The 19,629-nt window shown below is 37.2% G+C and overlaps 1 protein-coding gene and 2 long non-coding RNA genes across 3 annotated transcripts; 1 reads left to right on the forward strand and 2 right to left on the reverse strand.

Annotated features, from left to right (window-relative positions):
* Window positions 1-774: 774 nt before the first annotated feature.
* LOC137189337 (uncharacterized) lies at window positions 775-5,841 on the reverse strand. Its single transcript, XM_067599118.1, has 6 exons — window positions 5,571-5,841; window positions 4,395-4,718; window positions 3,780-4,037; window positions 3,557-3,691; window positions 3,257-3,373; window positions 775-2,779 (listed from the first exon to the last, which is right to left on the reverse strand). Exons 1-6 carry the CDS (start codon window positions 5,617-5,619, stop codon window positions 2,538-2,540), a joined length of 1,125 nt encoding a protein of 374 aa, XP_067455219.1. The 5' UTR covers window positions 5,620-5,841; the 3' UTR covers window positions 775-2,537.
* Window positions 5,842-11,179: 5,338 nt separating this feature from the next.
* Window positions 11,180-12,217, reverse strand: LOC137189330 (uncharacterized). Its single transcript, XR_010929611.1, has 2 exons — window positions 12,094-12,217; window positions 11,180-11,863 (listed from the first exon to the last, which is right to left on the reverse strand). It is a non-coding gene; the product is annotated as an uncharacterized lncRNA (long non-coding RNA).
* A 2,393-nt stretch (window positions 12,218-14,610) lies between these two features.
* Window positions 14,611-15,552, forward strand: LOC137188753 (uncharacterized). The gene is made up of 3 exons (XR_010929510.1): window positions 14,611-14,918; window positions 14,995-15,056; window positions 15,149-15,552. It is a non-coding gene; the product is annotated as an uncharacterized lncRNA (long non-coding RNA).
* The last annotated feature ends 4,077 nt before the right edge of the window (window positions 15,553-19,629 follow it).

Genomic DNA, 19,629 nt, shown 5'->3' on the forward strand with positions numbered 1-19,629 from the left:
CCCACAGCAAGTGAACAGCAAAAACTGCTCAGGTCAAATTTAAGTACATGGTGTCATTTTCAATTCAAAAAAGAAGAAGAAGAAGAAGAAGAAAATAGCACACACTAGTTGGTAAAACTCAACCAACGTTAAAAAGCATTTTAATAAAGAAGTAAAATGTGATGAAGAAGAACAACACTGAAATGAACAAAACTAACACCAAGCTAAATTAAAAGAAATAATATAATTCATGAGAGACATTTTCTAAAAAGTTTTTTATATAAACGGGTCATGTTTCAGAGGGCGATGCTGAGTTGGAAAAAAGAGAGATCAAAGGTTTGGTCACAGCCATGCCAAAAGACTGTTGGCAGATGCAAGGACATTGAGTTTTTACCTGCATCTACTTACAGATGTGGGAATATTAAATTACTTCTCCAAAATGTTTTCCATAAATTGGTCCAAAGTTAGGTTGTAAAAAATAGGCAATAAATGAAAAGTACAAAGCAAGAATCGCCTTTCAAGTTCTTCCCTGCACGTAACACAGTGTGTTGTCTCTGTGTTATGGGTGTATAAATAGGTAGATGTCTGTCTGCAGTGAGGCGATGAGTAAAGTTTCAGTTCAGTAGTCAGTGCAGTCGTCTATGATCTGGGAGACTCCAGTTCAAGACCCGGTTTGTGGACCTCCTTCGTGAGGTAGTTTATTTATGAACACTTATTGTAACACTTTAAGTTTCTAAAACTGAAAGTGTAATAAAAACAAAACCAGGATTTTTAAGCCTCTTTCCACTTTTATTCAAATACAATTAATTTTGCTGCTTCAACAAATATAGATACAAATACAAATACTGGGCTTTCTGCACATCCCTAGTAGATATATATCTACTGTAATTCTATTATTTCTTGTTGAGAATATAAGTTTAGAGTGCAGTGAACATTTCCAAAGTAGAGCTGGATTGGAGCTGAGAGCTGAATGTAGCAGGCTAGCACTTCCTCTCTTGGTATCATGTTATATTTTGTTGTATATTATTGTCTTTGTAAGTCTAATTGACTATTTCTAATCACTATTTCAAACATTGATATTGAGTTGTTTTCGGTGATGAAAGCACTCTTTCAAGTTCTGAAGAGTAGTGGTCAGTTTCCACACATTTGCGAGGTAATAGTTGCTTACAGTATGTAATCGCTGCTATGAATGTGCTCAGTGTTTTAACATTTATCCCACATTCACCTGCACAATAGTAATTAACTAAAAACATCAATTTAATTCAAATTAACTTCTGGTTAATACAGGACATTAAGCAATTTAATTCAGCAACTTAATTAATATAGATATTCAGAATGTGGATTTGTTTCTCCTCCAGATTTGAAAGTAATATGGATATCTGTCTTTTAGTTTTGTAAGGTACTTTGTTAACTGGAATCCACAAAGAAATAGGAAGTGCATCAAGCAAAATATAGAAAATGTAACCAGATGGTGTTAACTGATAAACACATCTTGTGATAAGAAACTGACAAGTTGTTAAGTCACTCTTATTTTGAACTACCCCTTCATTTAGCCCTCTCACTTCTCCCCTGTTTCAGTATAACAGAAAAAGACAAAAAATGTGAACAACACACGCTGCTTTAAAAAGATGTTCCTCTTTTTCTGCTAACTCGCTTTATTAAGAAATCAAATCTCAGAAGCAAAAACTCCATACATTGTAGTTGCAGGCAATTCTGACATATAATAATGTAATTAGTAATGAAATGACTACATGTTATCTCCATCTACAAATTCCCCCAATGAAGTAACTTTAATTTAAGAGTAAGCAGGACAACACAACCTGTTCATATTCATATGAACACCCTGTAATGAATAAAGGTAATAATGTAGTCTTAAAAAATCTACTGCAAATGATAAAACAATATTGCAAGAATGGAATCTCATGCCTAAGAAAAAGCAGAGGTGTTTATGTAATGGAAACAAATTCATGCTTACTGTGAACTTCTCAAGAGACCAAACATTACATGAAAACTTATCTTTGGTCTTCTAGAGAGCTGAGGGAAGAGGTGTGGCCAAATGTGAGACTAAGTCCCAACACGCACAGCACAAAACCTTTCATAAACCAATGTAAGAGCACACTGTGCACTGTGAGTTTTCAGTGTTTTAACAATTAATTAAATGTAAATATGCTTATAAATTAGAAAACAGTAAAAATAAGGATGTATTACATCATGTAAAGATTAAAAAAGAGGATAAATCAGGAACTACTTGAAAATATATATATTTAAAGAAAATATTTAACATTATACAAAACTAGTCTATAAAAATTAGTCACTGTGTGATTCAAAAGATGCACCTGAATGTTTGAGCTCCTTTGACAGGTTTTCATACTGATGCCAGTCATAACCCAGGAGTACATTAAAAATAATGAATAATAATAATATCTGTGAACTTTGATGGCTTGTATTCTTCTCATTGAAAATCTCATGAAATAAAGATAAGAGACCTTTAGGCATCTTAACAAAAACCTCCTCCATCTGCCTTCAGCAGTCTTTGTAAAAATGCTGAACACTGCATATCACCTGCTGTTACGGACCTTTGCGTACACACATTCATCTTCTTTTGGTTGAACAGTTTTCCGAGGTCGCCCTGAAAACTTGACTTGGCCGTACTCCACCTCCATCTCTGTAGTTTTCTGAGGTCGCCCTGAAAACTTGACTTGGTCATACTCCACCTCCGTCTCTGCCTTCTGATGCATCTGCCTCCCCGGCCGCTGCACGATGTTGACATCAGCATAGGTCAATTCTTGGTCATCTTCTTCTGTAGAGTGGAGGGAGGAACACATTAAACACTGCATGACTACACATACTCAGTGCTAACAATAGATTTTTAAGGAAATTCTTTGACATTTTGGGTAGATGGTTAGCTTAGCTTAGCACAAAGACTGGAAACAGGTATTCTGACTCTGTCAAAAAGGTTAAAAATCCTCCCACCTCTAAAGTTCACTAATTAACAAGATATAACATGAATCACTGAACTTTAGAGGTGCTGGTAGGCAGATTTTTACACCTTCATATGGAGCCAGGCTAGCTGTTTCCCTGTTTCCAGTTTTTGTGCTAATCTAAGCTAACTTGCTGCTAACTTCATAGTTAAAGAACAGTGCAAACGATCCTCTTATCTAACTCTGCAAGAAAGCAAATTAGTGTATTTCCCAAAATGTCAAACTATTCCTTTAATCTATAAGTAGACAAAAAACAATGATATTTTAATTTGGTGATGAAAAAAGAAACTTTGTACCTTTAGGTTTGTTGTTTTGCTTTTTCCTGTGACGACAGACGACTGCCACCCCGACCATTAACAGAATTACCAGTGCTGAGAGGACACCAGCTAGAATTGGCAAATTCTTCTCATGTTCTTAATGAAAGGTGTTTTTATGCACACATACATGGGACAAAAAGAGAAAAAGACATGAATGAATCCACTGCAGCAGAGTTGGTTTTCACTTACTAATGTAAATGTACCATGGGTCATCATCGCTGGAGTTGCTCACAGTTTGATTTGAGGGTTTAATTGACACTATGATGCCAGTCTCCTTACCCACAGAGGAGGTCAGTTTGTCTGTGATCATGGTAGGGGTTGTTGTTGGATCAATACACAGGGTGTTATTGGCTGAAAACACCCACTGTGATATGTTTGTCCCATCGGGTAAGGTGCAGTTGATGAATATGAAGCCTTTGGACAAAAAAACCAGATCAACTGTGACTAATGTACAGTGTAATAATCAATGATCAAGCTGATTTCTAGTTATTTTCTATCTTACCACAGGTAGATATGTTCTTTTCTTCTGAGACACTACTGATGTGATTCCTGACAGAGCAGACCAGTCGTCCTGAGACGTCTTGTTTCAGAGTGATGTTGTTGGTCTCTTTATTTCCAGAGAGGAGCTGAGCGTCTGTCAGTGTGTGTCCATCCAGAGTCCAGCTGTACTGAGGACTGTCCGCTCCCTCAGAGGAGCAGGACACCCTCATCTCTCCCTGGGACAGACACTCAGAGTCCAGCAGGACAGAGGACACAGGAGCTGAGAGAAACACACTCACATGACTTCTTAATGTGGCCTTAAACATATTCAGTGTTTACAATGTAAATTCATATACAGAAGTACAGAATAAAATGATTCAGGAAATGCAACGCTACACTGTAGTTATGTGGCAGACTTTGAGTATTTCATGTGAAATGTTTGTTTGCAAAGGTAAAATGTTGAAATAGTATTTGTATAGTAGTATGTGTATTTGTGTGAATTTACCTAGTTAATTTTCCAAAATCATTTGTATTTTATTTATTAATTAACCTGTAATTCAAATGATAAAGCTGTTGGTTTATTATGAATAATACAAATTAAATTGTAAGACTAATAATAGCAAAAGTAGTTATTTACCTTGAATAGACAACTGAAGAGTCCGCTGTCCTGACATCTGTCCATTTGAATCAAAGATTTGAAGGGTATATTCAGCACCATCAGTCCTGATCAGGTTATTTATCTTAAATGTTCCATTACTGGGAGTAAAAACGGATCTGTCCTTCATCTCATTGGACAAAATCGTATTGTTTCTCACAATGAGTATTGTTGTTGTTTTGGTTTTATTCCATTTGTATTTAAATATTTCTGAGGCGCTGTCCATCAGCTGGAGCACCACAGTTCCTCCCAGAGCTCCATAACACTGAGCTCCATCCTGTCTGCCATCACAGTGTGTTTCAACACCTGGAAAATAGAAAAATAGTTTTAAAAAAAATTATTATCACAATTGTGGTCATTCCGTTTCAACTAAATTAATGACCATGACAATGTTTTATGCAGGTGCAAATATTCATGTTTTAAAACAGAAACAACTCCGTCTCTCTCAGAGCACAGTTAGCATTACACGGACCTGTCAGTTAATGATAATATTTAGTCACATTTAGTCATTTAGATTAGTCTAGTTTTAGTAAATTAACCTCAACATTCATTACAAACTCATAATATGTTTTTCACGTCTACAGAAATTTATTTTTGGAGATATGAACTTTTCCAAAAATACAAAATTACATATTTTCGGGGAATTTGTATTAAATAATGCACAATGCATCTTAAGTTTAAGTCTTAGTAATTTCTATGGTGCTTCCGATTAAAAAAACATACTTTTTTATAAGCATGATATAACTGAGTGCATTTTGTTTGTTTGTTTGTTGTTTATTTTAGCTATTTACTTAAATATCTGAACTCTCAGTGAAGAAGTGTGTTTATCCTAAAAGTTTCATTTAATAGATTCACCTGTAGTAAATAATAACTGTAATTTTTACTGTACATGCACATGGATGTGGAATTGATATCCAGATTTGCTATTGCTCTAAGAAACAACTTTTTGTGACATTTTTTAAAAGCCTGATGGACCAAAGAGAAACAGAAACATCAGTTTCAAACTGCTGCAGTTGTCAATTGATTCTTAGAACTGGATTTATCTATAAAAGTGATCAGACTTGATCCTACAGCTGCATAAAAAGTCATAGTTTCACAACATGTTATTCACATAACGTTAAATCCAATATTAATGTGTCAAATAGTGAAACAGCTCACCATGAGAGACTCCGAGCAGCATCACCAACAGTCCAACCACAGCTTCCATGTCTCCTCACTGTTCAGCCTCTGTTGACCCAGTCAGCAGCTTTCAGACAAACTTCTCTACTTTATTGAATAGAAAACATGAACATCCTACACTGAACAGCCTGAAATACAGTCCTGTATGTGATCGGCTTCAGAGGAGAACGTGTGGGAACTTTGACCAAGCAGAGCGTCGTTCCTATTCATCTTTTTATAGACAGAGAGAGAAAAAGGAAGTGGTTCTAAGTGTCACTTTTCTTTTTAACCTCCAACATGACAGAGAGCCTTCACATGTGTGATGGACTCAGTGAGAGAAAAGGAAACATCCGTCCTTCACACTGAAAGAGGATTTGAGACTGACAGTGTCATTTGTCGTCTCTCTGTCTCACCATTGTAATAAAATAAGCATTTACATGATATATTTGTCATCTCTAAATCAAATGATAACAAGTCAAATTTAATTAAAACGTGCTTTCTCAACCCTTTCAAACTATCCTGAACCCACTGACAGGTCATTATTACAACAGCATGTTGATCTCATAAAAACACAACAAACTGTATTTTAAATTCAGGTTAATCATTAAAGTCTCCAATCATGAAAAAGGCATAGTGCAATATATGCAAAGTGCAAGACATATATTGTATCTGAGTGATGGAGAATAATATTCAGTTCGACTTAAAAGCTTCATAAGAAGAAATTTCAGGTAAACACTGAAGGTTAAACAGTTAAATATTATATTAACTGAAAATGAAGGATTGTGATCAACTTAACACCATTTAGTCATTTATATCAGTGTGAGGATTTGAGTTTTTATCTTGTGATTTTGAATACTTTGCAGCAATGATGCAATAATTGTTACTTTTTTAAACATCATCCTCTAGATGCAGTGGCAGAACAGCATATTGTATAGCTTTAGACTTTTTTTTATCAACCATTTATTTCCCTTGTGTCCTTTACTTGTTGCCTTTATTTTAATAAAGGGTATTTGCAATACTGTCCTTATAAGACCACATAAAATGTTTCATCTCTAAACCAATCTACAGCCACAAGAACATTGTTATGTCTGTTGGCAAATGGAGCTTAGCATAAGTTCAAGCAGGAAGACTATTTATCACTCATTCATTCATTCTCATTCTCTCTCTCTCTCTCTCTCTCTCTCTCTCTCTCTCTCTCTCTCTCTCTTTCTCTCTCACCGTTTCTCCCGCTCTTGTATCAGCTGATTAAGTGGATTACTTTTAATTAACAAATCAGATTCCACCACAATCTCTATCAGCCTATCACGTCTTAGCTGACAAACTTGAAATCTGTTCTTCTCTCTGTCGTTGTCATTTCAGGGCGAATCATCACGACCCTCCGCCGCCCCTTTCACCTTCACTTCATCATGTCAGCGCCAGATCCGAGATCACCAGAAGCCCACTCCTCTCCTCATCATCCAGATCCCAATATTCCCATATTCATCACCACCACCAGTGTCTACAGTCCATCGGGGATATCCTCTTCTACTCACGCCTTAACTTCCCTCCTTATGAATATGATGACATCATGATGGCGTCTAATCGCCAAAGACTTTTCACATTTTCATCTCATTATGCATGTTCAATAAAGTCATTGTCACTTAAAAAAATGAAGTCTCCCCTGATTGAAATGACCTCATTTTATGTCCATGAACTACTGAAAAATAAGGTTAAAAAAGCAACAATATGCCATAATTCCTAAATTCATTGACAAACTGAACAATGCATTTTTCTGCCATCAAACTGGGATTTGGTGATGACAACCGTTCAACATCTTGACTGTTTATTTATAGTTATGGGGAAATTGATTAGAAGACAGTTTAGCACAAGCGAGTCTTTGGATTATTAAAACTGTCAAACCAAACTTCACTTTAAGACATTTCTGTTTATATAACAGTTGGTGTTAGTGATGGTTGTGGCTGTTGTCATTCACTACATGGCAAAGAAAGAAGATTATTCAACTCTACTGATTATTTCAGTTCCTCATTTATTACAGAAAAACACGCAGCAAGGTGCAAAAATAATGACATGCACTATGCTGTTGACCAGTGTAATGGGTTGGAAATGCCACATGTTAAGTTTTTATGTAAACAGACACCCCCTAATTTTTTATTAATTATTTGAACTAATCTAACTCTGTTTATACAGTTTTGACGTCAGGTCAATACTCAAAGATGTCAGTAGGCAGCGCTCTAATGCCACTGTGGATACCTGAGGGAGGTCACTTGTATATGCTCTGCTCATGCGCAGCTCAATATTAAATGAGCGTCGGCTAGAGCAAGATGCTAACTTTGGCTCTCTCCTTTATTAGTCCACAGGTATGTTAAAACTTGCTTTTCTATGATTAGCTCTGTTTACTAACTAATGTAAATGCATTGCAAATCGTTCTGTGAAGTTGTGACATGGTTTAGAGATGTATTTGGAACGTATTTTTGTTGCTGTATGTTTCGTGGGCGCCGCCATTGATAATAGTTACCTCCGTGAATTTCGGTTTTCTACTATTTTGTCAGTGAAAGTTACAGACCTTTGCATGTGGTAACATATGAAAATGTGTTTAAAAGATTGTTTTAGAGTATAAGCCAGTCAGTCGCGAGTTAATGGTAAATAGAGATGCTATATTCAAACCAGTTTCACTTCCGGTCGCTCGTTAACAAGGCAGAGTCGCGCCATTTTGTTAAGAGGTTAAGTGCAAGTGCAAAGTGAGAGTTATGCTAATGTTGCTGAAAGGTTCTGTGTACGTCATATCAGTGTAGGATGAGTGTAACTGTGGTGTATGTGTTAAAATAGGAGTGATTGTAGTAATGTCAGTAAAGTAAATGTGTGTTTTGGATAATATAATTTTTGTGCTGTATATTATATTTTATACATATATATATATATATATATATATATATATATCTTAGATTATATTTTATACATATATGACATTATATTGTAGTTAAGCCTATTCTTATTTATTTAGAAATGTAAGTCATGTTTTAAATTTATGTGAAGTTATTTTTCTTTAGAAAAAATGTTTTATTTTGTTTATTGTGAATTTGGTTTCAACATTTATTTTATTTTTGTAACATGTTTTGGTGTAAATGTAAAATATGAACCTTGTAGCTGTAGGTTTCAGGAAACTGACGTAACTGAGAAATATGTACAGTTTTATACTGTTGTGTCAATATTAAATGAGCATCGGCTAGAGCAAGACGCTAACTTTGGCTCTCTGCCTTATTAATCCACAGTCAACAGACCATGTTTTTATCGGCTACACAGTGCACCCTTGCCTGTGTAACCTTTGCTGCCGGTCCAGATTTCCCCGAGGTCTGGCACCGGTAACACCAGCAGTGGTGTCACATCATTTCTCTGTTATGTTCCTGGTGTGGGAGCAAAGTTACGTTTATGTATGTTTAGTTCGGTAAATAAGTGGAGTCTGTAATTTGTTAAACAGTTTATGTAAATTGAGAAACATAAGTGATTGTTATGTATAAGTCATTGAATAAGTTAATTAATAGTAATTTGTTAAAGTTCAGCTAATAATCATTTGATGAAGTGATTTTGATGTAAGCATGATATTTTGTAAAGGCTGCATTATTTAAGCTTCCTGTTAAAACAGTGAAGTAGGTCACTGTCGCTTTAAGAGATATACGTCCCTTGTGTTTTACTGGGGTGAACCTGTGGTTTTGAAAAGTTGAGACTCTAGGAAGGACCGAGCCACATGGTTTTCTAACTGTAGTACAGTTTGCTGATTAGGAGAACTTGGCTTTGAATACTCCTGTAAGAGGATACTACAAACTGCAGAATAAATACTTGTTTTATCCTTTTTTACATCAGAGTCTGGTGGAAGTTTTTCCTCCTCAAGCTAATGTACACGAGTTAGGCCCTTGTTGAGCTTCGACCAGCCACACCTGGTGTGAAGCTCACCTTTGTCACATCATCATCATCATCATCTCTCTCTCTGATCTCATTAGATTATGTCTCCCTACACTGGTAAAATGCAAATGTCAAGTAATACTTAAAGACTTCTGACATTGCACTCACAGCAATAAACATACATACAGTAATTTACACCCAATACTAGAAGATCAGAGAGTTTCAGTAAAGTATAATAACTCTGTGATGTAGAGTAATGTATTGCTCAGTATGCTCTATTGATCATTATTTTACCTTAAACTGAAGCATGTAAACATTTGATTTATTTTTGCTGGTCTCAGCAGAGTTTTATGGATCTGAACTGTCCATAAATAATAGTGACGCCTCTGTAAACCAGCAGAGGGAAACCTCACACCTACTTATACTAGTGATGAGACTGGAGGGTTTAGTCAGTTCTCAGCAGGTATTAAAGGTACAATCTGTGATAAAAATGTCAACAAAAGGGCAGCTCATCCACATTTAAAACACAAAACTGATTTAACTGATACGTTGTTATATTTTAAATTCTGAACACACACAAATATAAATGATGTCACTCTTTTCTGAATTAAACACTTCAGTCATATATGTTCACATGCCAACATTTTATATGTGATAGATTCACATTTTGGGCTTTAATACAAACAAATTTGTCAATAAAAAGCTTTGAACACAAAACTGCAATTTTTACAATATATGTAACAACTAAATTCAACATACCTATACAAAAGTGAAAACCATGTATCTCCAAAACATCAGCCTTTGACAGTGCATATTTTAATAATCCAGTGTGTTTAAATTGGTTTAATTTAAGAAGTAGGAAAATGTTTTAGATAAACTGAAGGATTAAAGGTGCTGTAAGCAATTTCTTTTTGTTAAAATAAGTGTTAAATAGCTCTACACTGTGATTGCCATCACTGATATAGAGTGTTTGGTCAATAACATGGATCTCCCAGTCCCTCTGCTCTGAAGGAAACAGAAAATAATTTTTTTGGTATCCTGTTTTCACTTTATCCAATCAGGACAGAGAACTCCACAAAGAGGTGGTCCTCTCTGAGCGTTCACAGGCAGGCAGCAGAATTTAAGTGTGACTGACCATGGCAGAACAGGTGAAACTACCAGTTCCAGCATTTTCAGGAACAGCTCACACAACCAAATACACCAAGCGAAAGAAGACGGCTGACGAAAAGAAAGAAGAAAAGAAAGCAGCCAGAAAAAAAAAAGAGACAGGAGTCGTACAAGACCTTCATTTATGTCAGTGGGGCCTTTGATCGCTGGAAAATCTTGAAAGCAATGCACAGCTAGCTGTACTGCTTCTGCACAGGTAAGCTATGGATATTTGTTAGTCAGCTGCTCTTTCTTACTGCTGTGACTAATATTGTAAGGTGCTGTGGTGAAGACGGCTGTGCGTTCATGTGATTATGTGGGGACGAGGGAGGGAAGTGCTAACTGCAAGAACAGACAGGAAGTTAAACAGAATGACAATATGGCTAACAGCCACTTTAAGTGTTTTTAATCCCTCTGTTTGTCTAAAAATTTCAAAATCACCAAATTTGGAGATACATGGTTTTAGCTGGACAGTGAGGATATGGAAATCTACAGTACAATAATTTCCAAATAGCATCAAAATGAGTTTCAGTAATAAAATGATAATATAAGCTCTATTCACAATGTGACATTTTCCTTTAACATAAATCGACACATTCAGCACATTTAGACATTAATGTGTCTTTGATTGTAACTGTAATTCACTTCAGCAGTAATGAAAGAAAAAAGTTTTGTACATTATCAACAGACAGTATCAACTGTAATGTTTCCTCTGTTCTATGATCACAGGCAGAGCCGTGGGGATCTGTAGGCTTTACCACTCTCTAAAGGCAGCAGCACACTGATTTCACAACAAGTCTGTTTACTTTTTAAATCTTTATAAAATATGCACTGAGCCCATCTTTTGCACTGTGATAAATGCAGGAAACACTCACCAAGACTTTTTTCTAAAGGTACTCACAGTGAGCTGCTGAGCTGTGAACACAGTGGCAGAAGAAGTTTTGTAAAGAATAAAAACAGGAGAGAGATTTCACAGTAAATCCTGTAATTTTTTATACCTATAAAGACACATGGCCAATCACTGCAGAAGACGAAAACCATCCTGATGGTTTCACAAAGTTAACATTCAGATGCAGAACTTCACAATTCAACCATTGCGAAGGAGTTCTCTGGATGGTCCTTTATTCGTGGTCTGGTGGAGGTTTCAACTTTGTTGTATTTCTTCTTCTTCCAAGCAAAATAGATGGCAATCCCAACCAACAGAGAAAGTACAACAGCTGCTCGCAAACCGCATACAAGCAGCGAGTTATCTGTTCAGATACAGAGAGAGAAACACAGATCTTTCAGTAACCATGTTCTTAATGAAAGGTGTTTTTATGCACACAAACATGGGACAAAAAGAGAAAAAGACATGAATGAATCCACTGCAGCAGAGCTGGTTTTCACTTACTAATGTAAATGTACCATGGGTCATCATTGCTGGAGTTGGTCACAGTTTGATTTGAGGGTTTAATTGACACTGTGATACCAGTCTCCTTACCCGTAGTGTCTGCGATCATGGTAGGGGTTGTTGTTGGATCAATACACAGGGTGTTATTGGCTGAAAACACCCACTGTGATATGTTTGTCCCATCAGGTAAGGTGCAGTTGATGAATATGAAGCCTTTGGACAAAAAAATAGATCAACTGTGACTAATGTACAGTGTAATTATCAGTTATCAAGCTGATTTCTAGTTATTTTCTATCTTACCACAGGTAGATATCTTCTCTCCTTTCGAGACATTACTGATGTGATTCCTGACAGAGCAGACCAGTCGTCCTGAGACGTCTTGTTTCAGAGTGATGTTGTTGGTCTCATTATTTCCAGAGAGGAGCTGAGTGTCTGTCAGTGTGTGTCCATCCAGAGTCCAGCTGTACTGAGGACTGTCCGCTCCCTCAGAGGAGCAGGACACCCTCATCTCTCCCTGGGACAGACACTCAGACTCCAGCCGGACAGAGGACACAGTAGCTGAGAGAAACACACTCACATGACTTCTTAATGTGGCCTTAAACATATTCAGTGTTTACAATGTAAATTTATGTGCAGAAGTACAGAATTAAATGTTTCAGGAAATGCAATGATATGGTTACATTATCTGGCAGAGGCAGACTGAAAATTTCATGTGAAAAGTTTGTTCACAAAGGTAAAATGTATAAATAGTATTTGTATAGTAGTATGTGTATTTGTTGAAGTGTATTTACTTGGTTTAATTTTCCAAAGTCATTTATATTTTATTTATTAATTAACCTGTAATTCAAATGATATAGCTGTTGGTTTATTATGAATAATACAAATTAAATTGTAAGATTAATAATAGCAAAAGTGATTATTTACCTTGAATAGACAACTGAAGAGTCCACTGTCCTGAATCATGTCCATTTGAATGAAAGGTTTGAAGGGTATATTCAGCACCATCATTCCTGATCAGGTTATTTATCCTAAATGTTCCATTACTGGGAGTAAAAACGGATCTGTCCTTCATCATATTATACACAATCTTATCCTTTCTCCCTCTAAGTATTCTTGTTGTTTTGTTTTTTTGCCATAGGTATCCAAATATTTCTGAGGCGCTGTCCATCAGCTGGAGCACCACAGTTCCTCCCAGAGCTCCATAACACTGAGCTCTATTCTGTCTGCCATCACAGTAGGTTTCAATACCTGGAAAATAGAAAAGTAGTTTAAAAAAAAAATTATTATCACAATTGTGGTCATTCCGTTTCAACTAAATTAATGACCGTGACAATGTTTTATGCAGGTGCAAATATTCATGTTTTAAAACAGAAACAACTCCGTCTCTCTCAGAGCACAGTTAGCATTACACGGACCTGTCAGTTAATGGTAATATTTAGTCACATTTAGTCATTTAGATTAGTCTAGTTTTAGTAAATTAACCTCAAACATTCATTACAAACTCATGCTGTGTTTTTTCACATCTACAGAACTTTATTTTGGAGATATGAACCTCTCGAAAAAAGTATAAATTATATGTTTGGGGGGAAACACATCTTAATTTAAACTCTCAGTAATTTCTGTGATGATTCCGATTAAAAAAAAACATACTGTTAGCATAAGCATGATATAACTAAGTGTTTTCTTGTTAATTTTTAGTTTAGTTCTTCTGAACTCTCAGTGAAAAAGTGTGTTTATCCTAAAAGTTTAATTTAATAGATTCACCTCTAGTAGATAATAACTGTAATTTTTACTGTACATGCACATGGATGTGGAATTGATATCCAGATTTGCTGTTGCTCTAAGAAACAACTTTTTGTGACATTTTTTAAAAGCCTGATGAACCAAAGAGAAACAGAAACATCAGTTTCAAACTGCCGCAGTTGTCAATTGATTATTAGAACTGGATTTATCTATAAAAGTGATCAGACTTGATCCTACAGCTGCATAAAAAGTCATAGATTCACAACATTATTCACATAACATTAAATCAATATTAATGTGTCAAATAGTGAAACAGCTCACCATGAGAGACTCCGAGCAGCATCACCAACAGTCCAACCACAGCTTCCATGTCTCCTCACTGTTCAGCCTCTGTTGACCCAGTCAGCAGCTTTCAGACAAACTTCTCTACTTTATTGAATAGAAAACATGATCATCCTACACCAAACAGCCTGAAATACAGTCCTGTACGTGATCGGCCTCAGAGGAGAACGTGTGGGAACTTTGACCAAGCAGAGCGTTGTTTTATGTTCATCTTTATATAAGCAAAACGGGAAAAAGGAAGTGGTTCTTGGTGTTACTTCTCTTTTTAACCTCCAACATGACAGAGAGCCTTCACATGAACCCACTGACAGGTCACAGATACTTTAAGACTGTGGCTATATAATCAGTAGGCTAGATAACATCAGATATATGTTTAAAACAATGGTATAGGCTATCTTAGGAGAACCGACATAACTACAATGCATTTACTGTTATTTGGTCAGTTTGGTGTAGTGTGTGAAGCTTCTCTGACCTTGTAACCCTCGACCTATATTCATTCTTCACTGTTGCATCTCAACAGGAACAATCTTAATAGCCAAAACAGAGCCGGGCAACAAGTCAAAATACAATACAAAAACATTTTCCAGAGTGGTAAGTAGCGTACAATGAAATGTGAAATGTATTTGTTAACATACTTGTTGAGCTGTAAATATGTACCTTTGTAGCCACCCAAAAAAAAGATGGAAGCCAGTGCTACTGGTGGGGGACCTCCACCAGAGGACCTCACACCTGCAGAGGAGCTGGTGTTGAGCCGCAACAAGGGACGACCACTAATTGAGGGGACTCCTCAGAAGTCACTCCCCAAGGAGCTCGGGAGACACATGTACAAGGTATTGTCTGCTACTTTTCCTCCACAGGTATCAGTCTCTTAGTGATAATAACTAACAGTTGGCCTATATCTTTCAGTGAGTGGGGACACAATTTGCCTGCTGGATCCCCCAACTCAAGATGCTGAAGGCCTGACCCATGTGTGAAAATGTCTTATCTTTGTCAAAACACTGCATTTTATGTAAATCTGTCTCCTTTCACTTTGACAACTGCAGTGTTCATGTATCTGCAGGGAGATGGCGCCAGCACATCTAGTGCCCTTGAAGATAAGGACACAAAGGGCCTTTTCCAAACTAGCTCCCACACCCTCTCCCTACCTACTTCCACTCCATTTGCATGTTCATATGGAGGGTGTGCCATATTAAGTGCCATCCCAAACCAACTAGCGGGGAGTGGAAGTGGGTTATAAAGTCCTCCAACAGTGAGCCTGCATCGATGCTGACTTACTGAGCATGTGCAACATCTATTGTGTTCGTCATAGAAGATGCTCCATACAAATGGAAGTTCTGTGCGACAACCTGTAAACACATTTAATCTTAAACTGCTCAAACTAAGATGGACATTTAATATTGTCATACAGACGTTAACAATGTAAAGGTTATATTGTATTTAGGATCAAATATAGCTGTCTCTAGAGTAGAAAATGTTGTGTTCGTTTGACTGTAAAATGTTATATATTTATAGGGACTGTTTCAAAAAACAAAGCAGCTCATACACATCAGAGTGAAAAATGAAAACATGTTCACCAAAAAAAAGAAATGCCACCAAAGAAGCTTGGGAGTAAGTTTTATTTGTCTCTATAGGCTTAGGCCTACTGTGGAGTGAATGCCACCTCACTGCCCACACTGTTATAAGTTTATGTAGCCTATTATTAGTGTTGTGTATAAAAGATGATGTTTCTGACCATAACAGTTTCTTCACTATCCTCTCTGACATATTGCTTGACAGGTTCATTATCAAGGATTTAGACCTTGAGGGTGTTGTGACACCCAAACAAGTCTCAAAGAAATGGGAGAACATCAAAAAGAAGTACAAGGTAAATTTGTTGTAACAGAGTGAAATTACTATTGTCTCCCACTGGGTCTGGAAAAGACCAGGGGGAGGAAACCCCAGCCACATGGTCATTTTATCTTGACATGCATGAGGCAATGGGGTGCAAGTCATCTGTAACCCCTCCTGTTCTCATTGCCTCATGCATGTCAAGCCCTACTATACTCCCAGATCCCTCTCCCTTCAGAATGTCCGATTCCAGCCCCAGTGACCCCCTAACCCCATCAGATCCTGTTTCCCTCCCTAGCACAACTTCATCCTCACCTGAACCCCCCCAGCCTCCACCCGCCAAAAAGAAACGTGTGACCACTGAGCTGCTGATTGATTTTTACAGAAAGAAGCGGACAAGGAAGAAGAGCGACACCAGCAGATTACACAACAAACAGAAAAATTCCTTAGTTTATTTGAGGAAATGATGGACAAAATATGAAGATATATATATATATATATATATATATATATATATAATTTTATTTATCTATGTTCATACATATATGTATGTGTGTGTTTGTTTAAAATTAGTGATTTATATATAACTTATGTTTCTCCTGTGAAGGAGGGTCTTTATTTCATTTGCAATGGATAAATAATAAATGAACTAAAGAAAATTGACAATCCCTTTGTGTATCCTTCATATCTCCTGAGACAAGAATGTTCACAACCTCTTATTGTTATATCCCAATTAGTGTCATGACCTGTATTATCTACACTATACTTCTGACCACAAACTGAGGTGCCATAAAGGAAAAGGTAATCACATTTATTGTTTCAGAGGGAAAACATAAATGTCATTAATGATCACAGATAAATTCTAGTAATGCAAAACAGGCTTTTAGTACTCCACTTATACTTGCAGTGTTAGAGTGTCATTGTATTGGCAGTTACATGCGAAATGTAGTAAATGCAAATATAACCCAGCAAATTGAATGTGGGTAGTAAAGGTAGAAGGAACAAATTTTGAATTATTGCATAACAAGTGTTCTTTAAAAATGGATCTTGACAACGGCATGTCTGCAGAATGGCTTATCTTCACTTGTACAAAAGATTAGTATGAAAGGAGTGCACTGATGTGGTCTATCCTACAAATATTAAACAGGTGCAGCTCTAAAGGAAAGTATTTTCCAACATAGGAAATGTCATCATATCCCAGGTGAGAAGGCTATGAAGGGCAACAACTGCATGCTAGCTTTTTAAATATATTATCTGTGTATCACATTTATAAACATGTACAAACTGGAGTGTAAGACAACAGTCATGCCTGACAATTGCATTTATGTTGTTTGGGGTTAGATGGAAGTGGTATAAGTTAACATGTGGTGATGTTTCACTTTTGTTATGTAGGGCCCCTACTGACATGCATATTTTGCAGAATATCTTCATGGTCCAACAGTTAGAAAAAAGTGATTTTGTAGTGCTAAAGATGAAAAGAGTAAACATACAGGTTTATAAGGGCAGTTTGTGCAGTTTTAATGGGCTATTTGGACAATTAACAAAATCAGGACTGTCATTTTTTGTGAAATGAGAACTGCCCACAACTTAAATACAAAAACACAATAAAAAAGAAACAAAAAAACAGAAAAAAATACAGCACAAAATGCACAAAATTCACAAATAATCATGCTTGTGCAAGTGCTGTGGCACCTGGACAGGTGCAGACAGATAGGCAGCAATCCTGTCCCTGATGTGGTTTCCATGCCTTTCCTGTCCACCTGCACCAATGGGAGGAGCATTCTGGGTATCTTCTTTGGGTGAGAGGTCCTCCATCTCTTCCAGAACATCGTTCATGTGGATGCAAAGATTGTGGAGGAATGCACAGCAAACAATGATGTCTGGTGCAAAATGTGGATGGACCTCCAGGGCCTTAAAGAGTGTGCCTCGCCAGCGTGTTATCATCACTCCAAAAGCTCGTTCAACAACAGAACGAGCCCTGGAGTGATGCAAGTTATACCTCTCCTGGACACTGATAACAAGATACCATGCTTACGAATGTTATGTAATGTCCGATTGACCGAGGGAAGTCTGTCCCAAAGCTTGCCGCTGTATTTATACCCTTCACCTTAATGAAGGGAACTTCATTCAGCTGTAAGTGTGACTACAAACAGAGTGCACTCCGTGACAAAGTGGAAGTGGGTAGGGGCTAGTTTGGAAAAGGTCCAATGTCTGCAGACACAGAAATGCCAGCGGTAAGACCAAATGTGAAATGTTTTGGATGTATCTGCATTCTACAAATTGTGTATAACCATTCACCTTGCTGCAGGATGTGACCAGAACAAGAAGTTTGTCAGCAAGGAATGAAGTAAGTAACTATTCATATTACCTACCAACTACATAATTGGCTACTCACTGACACATTGTGTCTTTCACAGGATATCCATTAAATTTACAAGCCATCTGCTCCTCAGTACTGAAAACCAGAGACTGGACACAGAATACAAGAAGCTTAAAATTAAGAAGTTGAAGCTGGAAATTAAGAAACTGGAGAAGGATGTAAGTATAAATTTAAACACAGCAGAAAGCCATGGTCTGGACTGTATTTAATTTTTTTTCTTTTTTGTCTTCACAGCTTGAACAAAATGAGTCAATAAATAACTAACTTCAATACAAAGTACAAAATTATACTTGCTACACTTCCAAATAAAAGGGATCACTCCAAAACAAAGGTGACCTTGAATAAAATGGGGATCAGCTGAAATAAGTATTCTTGGTCCCTCACTGTTCTTCCATCCATGTGTTCCTGAAGGGCTGGGTCAGTGTCTTCCCATTTGCTCCTCCAGCAACATTGCAGGCAGTCTCTCACTGCAACGTAGAGTGTCAGTGCTATGACATATTTGGTTAGGAAAGTAAATAATTGATTTGTTATCTGTATTTGTGTTATTCTGATAAGGTAAAGTGAAACACTATCTCTGTACAGTACAGGGGCTTCTTTGTGTAAGGCTGACACTGAATTGCACATATCTGTGAACAACTGCCAGGGTAACAGGATTTTCATCCAAAGAAGTGTCGACATCAAAGCTAATTTGATCTATTAACACAGATTTGCACATTTCTTCCAGATCTCATTATTACTATTCTGCCTGACAGTGTATGGACAGCTGCACCCCAGTACATACCTGTACATTTAGGCTATGGAAACATTTCCTGTTGATATAATCTGCCTCCTCAGGTCCAGATGGGGCCTGGATATGCACATGAGTGCAGTCTATGGCGTCTATGACATTGAGGAAGCCTGAAGGAGAGTATTAAGTTGATACTGAGACACGTCAGCCTGCAGGCTACTTTACATGTTTTTTAACTGTCACATACCTGCAACTGAATAAAAAGCCTCCTTGATTTTCTGTGTCTCCAGATGGGAAAGTGATAAAGATGTTGAGGTATTGCTTGAGAGCAAGGTATACCCGTCTTATTTCCCTGCATACAGTTGCCTCCACAAGACCTTCTGCATCACCAACACTGTATAAGAATGTCCCAGAGGCAACGAAACACAGAGCTATGCAGACAGATTGCACTGTGGTCAAAGCTTGGCTACGGTGGGTGTGTTTCCTCATACGTGGCTCCAGCAGACTACAAAGGTACTCATCAGAGAAGCCCAGTGGATTGCTCCTGTCTCTGAAGACTCTTGGATCCGAGCACCTTCCTCCACAGGGTCATCAATGAACGGACATG

The sequence above is a fragment of the Thunnus thynnus genome, chromosome 9 (genome assembly GCF_963924715.1).
Source record: "Thunnus thynnus chromosome 9, fThuThy2.1, whole genome shotgun sequence".
NCBI classification, from domain to species: Eukaryota; Metazoa; Chordata; class Actinopteri; order Scombriformes; family Scombridae; genus Thunnus; species Thunnus thynnus.

What these genes read in the sequence shown, in the direction of transcription:
- LOC137189337 (XM_067599118.1), bottom strand. Translation starts at nt 5,619, where the DNA reads ATGGAAGCTGTGGTTGGACTGTTGGTGATGCTGCTCGGAGTCTCTCAT. An exon ending in TCTTCAGTTGTCTATTCAAG is followed by an intron (nt 4,038 to 4,394) that starts GTAAATAACTAC and finishes TGTTTCTCTCAG; the next exon opens with CTCCTGTGTCCTCTGTCCTG. An exon ending in AAAGAACATATCTACCTGTG is followed by an intron (nt 3,692 to 3,779) that starts GTAAGATAGAAA and finishes TTTTGTCCAAAG; the next exon opens with GCTTCATATTCATCAACTGC.